The sequence below is a fragment of the Channa argus genome, chromosome 12 (assembly GCF_033026475.1).
Source record: "Channa argus isolate prfri chromosome 12, Channa argus male v1.0, whole genome shotgun sequence".
NCBI lineage: Eukaryota > Metazoa > Chordata > Actinopteri > Anabantiformes > Channidae > Channa > Channa argus.
In genome coordinates, this window is record NC_090208.1 from 1,679,444 (window position 1) to 1,690,806 (window position 11,363).

At 42.8% G+C, this 11,363-nt stretch overlaps 1 protein-coding gene and 1 long non-coding RNA gene across 3 annotated transcripts in view; one reads left to right on the forward strand and one right to left on the reverse strand.

Moving 5' to 3' along the window:
• Positions 1 to 11,363, forward strand: part of LOC137136946 (hemicentin-1-like) — a 104,582-nt gene that overhangs the window by 11,980 nt on the left and 81,239 nt on the right. For both annotated transcript variants that reach the window (XM_067522759.1, XM_067522760.1), the window contains exon 5: positions 3,382 to 3,708. In XM_067522759.1, coding sequence (XP_067378860.1) covers positions 3,382 to 3,708 — 327 coding nt within the window. The remainder of the gene's footprint in view (positions 1 to 3,381; positions 3,709 to 11,363) is intronic.
• Positions 9,090 to 11,327, reverse strand: LOC137136967 (uncharacterized). The gene is made up of 3 exons (XR_010915655.1): positions 11,215 to 11,327; positions 9,402 to 9,525; positions 9,090 to 9,307 (listed from the first exon to the last, which is right to left on the reverse strand). It is a non-coding gene; the product is annotated as an uncharacterized lncRNA (long non-coding RNA).

Below are 11,363 nucleotides of genomic sequence, written 5' to 3' on the forward strand. Positions count from 1 at the left end.
CTTGTTTTCCTCTATTAGTGCGGAATAATATGCTGTTCTGGCATCACAAAGAGCTTTTTTGTACATTTTTAAACTGTTTTTCCAGGCTAACCGGGATTCTTCTAAATTAGTGGAACCACTTCCTCTCTAACTTTCGTGACGCCTGTTTTAAGCTGTGCATTTGTGAATTGTACCATGGAGGTCGGCTCCTCTGATTCACTGCCTTCTTTTTCAGAGGGGCAACTGTATCTAGTATCATACGCAGTGAGGCTGCAGAATTGTCAACTAAGTAATCAATTTGTACAGGAGTAAGATGGCTACTCACCATAGTATTGACACATGGTGGTGAAAAAGATGAAGAAATAATTTCTTTAAATGTATTCACAGCATTTTCAGATAAACATCTGCTGTAGTGGAATTTTTTCCTAACTGCTGTATAGTCGGTTATTGTAAATTCAAATGTTATTAGAAAATGGTCAGACAAGAGAATTATGAGGAAATTCTATTAAATTATCAGTTTCAATGCCATATGTAAGTACAAGGTCCAAGGTGTGACTAAAACAATGAGTGGGTTTATTTACATTTTGGGAAAAACCAATTGAATCTAATAATGAATTAAATGCAGTGCTCAGACAGTTACTGTCAGCATCTACATGAATGTTAAAGTCACCCACTATAATGACTTTATCTGTACTAAGCACTAAATCAGATAGAAAATCAGAAAATTCAACCAAAAACTCTGAATAAGGGACTGGAGGACGGTACATGATAACAAATAATAGTGGTTTTTGAGTTTTCCAGTTTGCGTGTGAAAGGCTAAGAGTAAGACTCTCAAATGAGTTATAACTATGTTCAGGTCTAGGAATTATTGATAAGCTAGAATGAAATATTGCTGCTACTCCTCCACCTCGGCCTGTGCATCTAAGAACATGATAATTAATATGACTCATTTAAACTGACATATTCTTCTTGCTGCAACCAGGTTTCAGTGAGACAAAGTAACTCAATTTGATGATCATTTATTAAGTCATTTACTTACAGAGATTTAGAAGAGAGAGATCTAATATTTAATAATCCACATTTAATAGTTTTGGGTTTTGGTTCAGTATGAGCATTAGTCTTAACTTCTATTAGATTTTTATGATTAACTCCCCTTGTGTTCATTTTTGGTTTAAAAAGTTTAATTGGTCGTGGAGCAGACATAGTCTCTATAGGGCAAAGAGCAGTGTGGTTAAGATCATAACATTCAGCAAAATAATAATATTCCCTTGGTGAAAAATTAGAATCCATAACAGCTGCATTTTGTCTGCTGGTAACGTCAGATTCTATAAATATCTCGGGCTGTTTATACCTGTGGATGTTGTCGGGTGTTGGAGCGGAGGATGCAGGAGAGGTGAGCACATCAGAGCCACAGGTGTTTTCAATGGTCAGTCAGTCTCCGGAGACTGAGACGCTGTGGACAATGTTCTCAGTAAACATCCGTGATCCCAGAAAGTTCGGGTGCAGTCCATCTTGCTTGAAGTACTGAGGACGATCCCAGAAAAGATTGAAATTGTCTACGTAGAAGAGTCCGTGTGTGGTTCTTGTGGTTGAAGCCATGTGTGCAGACTGAGGAGTCTGGAGAACCAGCCAACACCGCGACCCAGCGTGGGAATTGGGCCGGAAATGAAGAACCGTCTGTGGTGGAAATTCTCCAGTGAGTTGAAAAATGACACGAAGTCACGTTTCAGCAACTCAGACTGTTGGCGTTTGGTGTCATTTGTGCCAACGTGTATCACTACTTTTGTTGCTGTAGGATGTCTTTCAATCAGGTTTGGAATTTTCTCCGCTATGTCAGTGACTGTGGCTCCAGGAAAGCAAAACGTTTCAGCTGATTTTAAGCGGACGTCTCTAACGATGGAGTCGCCAATAATTAGCATGGTCGGACCGGGAGGACGGTGCGGTGGAGAGGTGCGCCGAGGAGGAGCATGTGGATTCCTCTCTGGAGGCATGGTGTTGGTGGCGGTGGCACGTCTGGTCTGGCGAGGCCCCAGCAGAATGTCCCGACCGCTCTGCCCACGGGAGGTGGAGCCGTGTGGTATCTCACGAGGCAGGGAGTCACAGGGAACCGCCGCCGGGGAAGTCGGACTTTCCAGCTCTTCAAGAATAGTGAAACGGTTCTCCATCTGGACCGGGGAAGGTGGTCCAATGGATTGGTTGACAAGATTAGCTGCAGCAAGTGTCGTCCGATGTCTCCTTTTAGCCGTAATCCAGGCCTCCTGTGTCAGCGGCGAGAAGCAGGCCCGTGTCGGGACAGGCCGTTGGTCATCCAACAGGGCCAGAAGGCCGCGGGTTGGCATCGCGTTGCCAGCGGTAGCAACAGGGCCAGACACGGCAGCGTGTCATCGGTGTCCTGGGTCACTGAACAAACAGCTGGGTGGATAGAAACTGTTTGTTCCATGTAGCTCGAGGTATTAAAAGCTGCGAGGTGCTTCGCTTGTGTGGTGGCAACTTTGGAAAACCCCAATATAAGTTCATTTTTTTTGCTTAGTTCGTTTTCCAAAAGTTTGATGGTTTCTTGCAACTGCGTGAAAACGTGCACACAGTTTGAACAGACCGCCATTTGGAAACTACGGAAGTGACGTCACGTGAGTGCGTTATGATTAGTTGTGTTGAAATAATGAATCATTGTAACCAGACTCCTCATGTCACATGTTCTGGTTTACTTAGCATTATGTACAATCACAGCAGATACTTGGTATTTTCTACATAAATTACAAACTAATCAGATCAAACTTGCTGACTGTTAAAACAGAATATAGCAGATTCCAAAACACTATTACAGTAAATGGTCTGTAGGTGGCGCTCAGCTTCCACTCAGAGTTACAGCAGCCAGTGCATGTTACAGTCCCTACCACAATGTACTGAACCAGTATTACTGTATTTGTACACCAACAATGTACTGCAGTAGAACATATATCCAGTATTACTCAAACTTTCCCCAAACTTAAAGTTTCAAAGAACCTAAATATGTTGTAGTTCATGTGACTTTATCAGGTGACCACAGATAATTATTTACTATTAATAGAACAGAAAGATTAGAAATATGCTCGTTCATTGTGATCATTTGCTGATGTTACATCATTGAAACACATGTGAATCTTGGTTTCTGTTCTCTGATTGTCTCACGCTGTCTGTGCCAAATAACGTGTCCTCTTAACCAGACATGATCTCATCATCCACAGTACTGACATTTCATAGTTGATGAGTCTTAAAATTCCTCTTGGATTTGAACTAGATAAAAGTCATTGTCTTTCAGAGGCAAAACTTTGATTGAGTGTATGAAGTGAAATATGAAAGAAAATGTGTCAGAGCTGCTGCTGCTGTCTGTCCACATGATGTTGAGATTTGTTGTCCTCTCAGTCCCACAGGTGGTGGAGGATTCAGGGGTAGAGTCTGTCGTCCTTCAGTTCAAAACCCCAGCTCACCTGCCTGAAGATGTTAAAGTGGAGTGGAGGGACAATTATTACAGGAAGGTCTATGTGTATCAGAACGGCTCTGATCAGCCTGAAGAACAGGATGAGGAATACAGACAACGAACAGAGATGAAAAGAAACCTGTTGAAAACTGGAGACCTCAGTCTGACCCTGAAATACCCCACAGACAGAGACAGAAGAACCTTCACCTGCACCGTCTACAACATGGAGGGAAACATCCTGATGAAGAAACAAGTGGAGCTGCAGGTCAGAGGTCAGTTCAAAGATCAAACAACACTTTAGCAAATGATTTGAAGTCAAAGTCAGTTCATTCTGCAGGACTTCAACACCTGCCACTGTTCATCCCTGGCTGGAGTTTGTTCAGTTAGTAATAATAATAATAATTCATTTTATTTTTAAAGCACTTTAGCGGATTAAGACCAAGAATAAAACATAATAAACATGTAAAGCCTAAAAACATATAAAACATAAAATAACACAGCATTAAAGAAAATGTAATGATCACTTTAAAACGTTTTTCTGAACAAAAAAAGTCGTTAACTGTTTTTTGAAACAGTCCACAGTCTGTGGTGCCCTCAGGTTCTCAGGCAGAGCATTCCAGAGCCTTGGAACAGCTGCTGGGAAAGCCTGGTGCCCCATTGTATGGAGTTTGGATCTGGGGGTGTAGAGGCGAGCTTTTGAAGGCTCCTGCCGGAGATTTCAATGAGAAGTGCATTGTAGTAGTCCAGCCTGGAGGAGACAAAGGCCTGGACCAGCCTTTCAGCGTCGCAGAGGGAGAGGGAGGGGCGGAGTTTGGCTGTTTCTGAGATGAAAAAATGAAATTTTGCAGAGGTGTTGGACATGTGTTTCAAATGACAGGTGAGGGTCAAACTTGACCCCCCAGGTTGTTAACAGAGTTGAAGAGGGTAATGGTGCGACCAGAAAAAGAGATACAGTTAATAGGGTAGGAATGAAGCTGGTGGGTGGTACCAACTAGAAGGGCTTTGGTTTTTATGCTGTTCAGCTGAAGGAAGTTCTCTGTCATCCACGCCTTGATGTCCTCCAGGCAACAGGTGAGAGTTGATGGAAGTGTCGGTGGGGTCGGGCTCAGTCTCACGTACAGCTGAGTATCATCAGCATAGCAGTGGAAGGAGATTCCATGCTTGCCAATGACGTGGCCCAGTGGGAGCATATAGACGTTGAAAAGGGTCGGTCGAACCAACCCCTGTGGCTCCCCACAGGTGACTGAGATTTGGCATCCCCTATGGCCACATACTCATACTCTATTTGTGAGATAGGAACCAAACCACCCCAAAGCAGTGCCAGAAAATCCAACAATATGCTGCAGACGATGAAGGAGAATTTTGTGGTCAACTGTATCAAAAGCGGCAGTGAGATCCAGAAGAATGAGGAGAGATGGGAAGCTCTGGTCACCAGCCATTAGGGGGTCATTGGTGACCCTGACCAGGGCTGTCTCTGTGCTGTGGGAGGGGCGGAAGCCAGATTGAAATTTTTCAAACAGATTGTGTCTTTTGAGGTGATACTGGAGCTGGACTGAGACAGCTTTTTCTAAGACCTTTGACAGGAATGGAAGATTGGAGATTGGATGATAGTTGCCATAACTTCAGGATCCAGGGAGGTTTTTTTTAAACTTGGTGTAATTATTGCGGTTTTCAGTGATGTTGGGACTGTGCCACAGTGGAGAGAGTAATTAATGATGCTGGTGATGAGTTGGCTTATGTCTGAGACATTAGCATGAGAACAGCAAACTTTCCCCAAACTTAAAGTTTCAAAGAACCTGAATATGTTGTAGTTAATGTGACTTTATCAGGTGACCACAGATAATTGATTTACTATTAAATGACTCAACTTTTTCAGATGCCTCTGAAACCTTCTTGTGCAGCTGCAGTGATAAGACACAGTCTGTAGAAACAAAGCGTCCAAACACTGAGCCTGCAGACACGTGAAAGACAATCATGTAGCAACATTTTGGGATCTCATCTGGGGCCAATCAGGTTGTAGGGGTGGAACTGATAACTTTGGAAAATACTGTTCTCACTTTACATGTCACAACATTCAAATACGAATAATATTCAAATTCTGAACATAACAAAGATTAGAAATATGCTCGTTCATTGTGATCATTTGCTGATGTTACATCATTAAAACACATGTGAATCTTGGTTTCTGTTCTCTGATTGTCTCACTCTGTCTGTGCCAAATAACGTGTCCTCTTAACCAGACATGATCTCATCATCCACAGTACTGACATTTCATAGTTGATGAGTCTTAAAATTCCTCTTGGATTTGAACTAGATAACAGTCATTGTCTTTCAGAGGCAAAACTTTGATTGAGTGTATGAAGTGAAATATGAAAGAAAATGTGTCAGAGCTGCTGCTGCTGTCTGTCCACATGATGTTGAGCTTTGTTGTCCTCTCAGTCGCACAGGTGGAGGTGGATTCAGGGGTGGAGTCTGTCGTCCTTTTGTGCAAAACCACAGTTCACCTGCCTGAAGACGTCAGAGTGGACTGGATGGACAGTTACTACAGGATGGTCCATGTGTATCAGAATGGCTCTGATCAGCCTGAAGAACAGGACCAGTCTTACAAAGATCGAACAGAGATGAAGAAAGACCTGCTGAAAACTGGAGACCTCAGCCTGACCCTGAAACCCCCCACAGTCGGAGACACAGGGACATATGTCTGCAGAGTCTGGAACAAGGAGAGAAACATCTTACTGAGAAAGAAAACAGTTCAGCTCAGGATCAAAGGTCAGTTTTCTTCGTATTTTTTCTTGATTGTCTGCCTCTTGTTGTTTGTCTCTAGTCGTCTGTCTCTGACTGTCTTTAGTCTCTTATGCAGCAAGAATTCAGGACAAAGATGAGACAGTGGACATCAGGAACACAAGCAGCTCCACTGATCCAACTCCTCTGATGGCTGAACAATCAGTTTGATCAGTCTGTTGATCAATGTTTGATTATTGATCTGATCTGACTTTGGATCAGAGACAACATGGAAGTGAAGGAGCTGATGGATGAAGACAGGAGGACAGTTTGTCTTCTTCACTCTGACTCTCCCTGACTCTCACACAGTCTACACACTGACTATTGATCACTATTGATCAGTGATGTCAGAGTGATGTCATATGTGGATCAAACATGTTGTGGTTTTAGATCCTCTGAACTCTGACAGACGTCTCACTCTGGAGGAAACTCAACACACTGAATGTTGGTTTTCTTCTCACACTCAGCCTGTGACAGAGTTTATCAGATGATCCAACACATTTTTAAAACATTTACTATCACAGTCCACTCTTTATTTGTCCTGTGAGAGGACATCTGTCCCTCTAAACCCTGAACTCTTGTGTTCACAGAAACAGGATCACTGTGACCACAATCACAGTCCTATTCTCCCTGTTTCAGTCCAAATGCTCTGAGGTCCAAACAATTGTCCACAAAGTGTCTGTTCATCTGGTTTCCAGCAACATAAAGATCCATCAAATGAAAAAAGCTCATTTTGAACAGTCACAGATTTCTGCTCCAGTCATTGTCAACACTGTCCACATAAACTAGTGTCAAATCTAAAGCTGTCAAACTGCACAGTAAAGACAAATGTCTCCATTGTTACCTGACTTTGGAGTTTCCTGCTGTATATTAATGGACACAATAAACACGTTCATGAAAATGAATCTACCTTAAAGGTTTGTATTTATCATATATTTCTGAGTAGAATAACTTGTTCTGATAATAATAATAATAATATGTGACTGTCTGTGAAATCAGAAGCTCTGGAAGACAGGGGACAGAGACTGTCCAGACAAGTGGAAAGTGGTGCAGAAGCGATCAGTGACTTGTAAACAGTGTAAATGTTGGAAATGTTCTGCACTTTTCTATCCAAAGCACTTTACACTGCTTCTCATTCACCCATTCATACTCACTTACTCACTGATGAGGGAGTCAACACTCACTGGGGGCAACTACGTTGGGGTTTAGTGTCTTGCTCAAGGACACTGCAACATGTGACTGGAGGAGCTGGGGATGAAACCAACAACCCTGGGATTGGACGACTGCTTTACTGTACGTCCTGAGCCACAGTCGCCCCACAGTGTTATATAGGGCTTTCATTGATTCACACACACACACACACACACATAAACTTGTTTAAGTTCTTCAGAAATCTTCTATCTTCCTTCTTCTTGCTGGTTTTGTGTTTCCTTGTTGCATGGTATCCACAGTAACAGCATTTGTCTTTGTTACATGATGTTAATACCAACATTATTTTTATTTATTATAAAAATGCTAAATTGTGAACTTACACCTTTACAACTAAAGACACACTTTGGTGCTATAGCATATTTAGGTCAGTAATGGTGCTACTATACCTCTGTGGATCCACTAGAGGGACTGTAGCTACAGTCCCAGTGCATGTGCTGATTAGTAATAAGGAAGCGTTGGTGTTGGCAAGACACTATTTCCCGTCTCCTCTTCATTGGTCCTCAGTGGACTGAATGAACTGCTGAATTTGTATGAGTGTCTCTGTTCTCTGCTGCTTAGTTGCTATTACTATTACTCCCCAAGTGCCTGGATGCTTGATGGGTGCTCAGGAATGTCTCTGTCCATATGTGATGTATGTGTGGGAATGTCTCTGATTGGTGATTGGACACAGGCTCACAACTTTCTAGAGCCCGCTTCAGTTCAACTAAACAATCCCGGACAAGTCCCCAGATGTTACCGGCACAAGACCTAGGGGAAATCTGGACCAGCAGCAAGTGATACACAGACCAGATGGTGGGAGGATGAGTGAGAGACCAGGTAGTAAGGTTTAATGATGTTGTAGCTTTGCAGAGAGAGTTTAAGGTTCCTGGTGGACAGATCTCTGATAATGGTTCTGACATGTCTCATATTAGAGACAAAAACAGCTCTGAGCTTTTCCAAGACTTAAGTAATGCTAAGCAGCAAGATAAAGAGAGTCCACAACCGTTTCTGTATAAAATACATGTCTTCTCACATTGTACCAGGGTTTGAATGATAACAACTGCTATGTCAGATATGATGTCAAGCCCTACTTAATGACCTGCTAACTAGTGATGACTTTTTTTAGAGCCAATCACTAAGTACGTTAGCGAGGAAGCAGAGAGACTGAGATGCATCGGCACAATTTCCCCATGGGCTCAATACAGTGGTTTGAATCTTGAATCACAAGCAAAACCCGACCGGTGCCTGTTACTGCATCTCAGCATGACTGTGACAATGACTTAACCAGTGTCCTCAGTGACTAAGCATCTAGCTCAGATGGTGAACCCCGTTGAAAGAGCAACACTTGTGGACCCCCACTCACCAATTAACCACCCTCAATGACCCACAGCTGAGACTAGATGCAGGTGCAGTGACTTTGCAAAGCAAACTGTCCTCACTGCTTTAATTGTGGCCAGGCAGGGCATCGGGCCATTGGCTGTCTGCAAAGGAAGATGTCAGGAAATGGGGGGAGGTCACTAGAAAGGGGCAGACAGTTACCAACACCGTAGAAGAGCCCCTCACACAAGTCAGATGCACCAAAACAACCATTTCTAGAAAGCAAGAAGTAAATTGCCAACCAGCCCTAAGAAAAGCTTTAGTGCAGCTCGTTGGAAAGACATGTATGGTTTCATGTGCTGTGAATGGAGTCACTTAAAATGCTGCTGGACTCAGGGGCCCAAGTGACTATGGTGGGAAAGAAGCACTTCCTAACATTCAAATCCAGCCATTTGAGTCCCTCCTTTTGTGTTGCTGCAGCTAATGGCACAGATGTTCCTTTTGATGGATGGGCAGACGTTGACCTCCAGATCGGCAGTGAGAACTATGGACATGTCCCCATACAAACACCTCAGCTCACCTCTTCTAGGCAGTAATGTTAGAACAGAGATTATCAAAATGAACAAGGAACAGAGAGATGAGGCTGATATTACTGATTTACTCAAAGAAGCCTTACACGTAAGTGACACTAAGGTTGAGGCTGTAGTTTCAGATCTCCAGGTTTTGTCCCCTGATGAGTCAGCTCCTGAATGCAGTGTGAGGTCGGGGAAGAAGGCTGAGGTGATAGCAGCAGGTCAAATCTGTGAAGAAAGACGCAGAGTCAGAGACTGGCCCAGAGGTGACTCAGTGTTATTTCAACCAAATCCAGCTCTAGTACATGTCCCTAGTGGTTTAACCAAAATAGTTAAAATCCCAATTCAGAACCTAACTAAGCATGATATCTATCTTACTGAGAGAAAAGTTCAAGGCACAATGGGGGAAGTTGCTGAAGTGAAACCAGTAACCTGCTTTCCAGGTGGTTTAGACTCAGCGTACCATCCCGCAAGTCAAATGTTTTGTTAAGACCGATTCTGATATTAGCTGCATCCCAAATTTGCAGCTGGAAAGGATGAAACATCAGTACAGATGGCTAGAATGCAATTCCCAAACCCTTGTACAAGGAGGTAAAGGTGTATGAACAGAATCTGCTCAACTATGGCTAGATCAGGACGTCTACCTCACACTACTTTTCTCCACAGGTCTGCATCAGAAAAAACAACCTTACATCTGCGTGTTGACTTTTGGGAGCTTAATGTTTGCAAAGACGATGGAAATGGCTGTAGTGAACACTTTCCTCCAGAAGAGGCAGGAACATAGAGTGACGTACAAGAGCGGCAGTAGAAGCACTCAGGTGGACTAAATCTTGTTTAGACGTTAGACGTAATCTGAAAGACATCAGTGACTGTAAAGTATTGGTAGGGGAGAGTGTAGCCAGACAACACAGGAGGGTGGTGTGTAAAATGACTCTGGTGGTGAGGAAGATGAAGAGGACAAAGACAGAGCAGAGGATGAAGTGGTGGAAGTTGAAAAAGGAAGAATGTTGTGTAGTTTTCAGGGAGGAGCTGAGACAGAGTCTGGATGGTCAGGAAGTGATCAGGTGATCAGTTAGACAGGTAGGAGGGTACTTGGTGTGTCATCTGGAAAGAGGAAAGTGGACAAGGAGACTTGGTGGTGGAACGAGGAAGTTCAGGAGTGTATACAGAGAAAGAGGTTAGCTAAGAAGAAGTTTCTGACTAGTTTATTTAACAACATCTTGGATAGTGAGAGGATGCTGAGGACTGGAGGAGAAGTGTACTGGTGCCAATTTTTAAGAACAAGGGAGATGTGCAGAGCTGTGGAAACTACAGAGGAATAAAGCTGATGAGCCAAACAATGAAGTTGTGGGAAAGAGTAGTGGAAGCTCACACAGTAACAGTGCTGATAATGACCCAGGTGATAACTTTAGATTCTGGACACATTTACCAAACGTTCTAAACTTTGTCATTGTTGGTTATTGTCTGTAGTTTGATGAACAAAATGGTCATTTGATTATATTCTCATCACATTTCTGACACAATAAAGTGTTAAAGTGAAGGGGTGTGAATACTTTCTGAAGGAACTTTAACACCTCGTGTTAATCTACAGAAAATCTCAAAGAAATGAATGTTGTTAATGATTAAATCATCTGTAACAGAGGAACCGTTCTCTCGTGATCTCAGCTTCCCCCTGATTCCAGCTTCTGAGCCATGTAGGACTTTGTCTGCCTCTGAAACACCTGGGACATGGACTCACACTGCAGCTGTAAAGGTGTGAATAATGTAAGAAAGAAAATCTGATTCGTGCAGAAGAACTTTCCAGTCTGAATTCTGACCTCACAACCTCCAAAATAACTTGTAGTTATAAAAATAGAAGTGAACACAATAAATCCAATTTAAATCAAAGAAAAGTGAACATCAGCAAATAACAGTTACCTTACTGATTATTGTTGTTGTGTCAGTTATTGGATCATTTGGAGACTGTAGCTACTCTGATTATAGAAATCACAATTAGAGCCCAACACAGCAAAATGATTCCTTTGGAAAATAGTTTGGACATGTGATTGTGGTCAGAGTGATGCTCT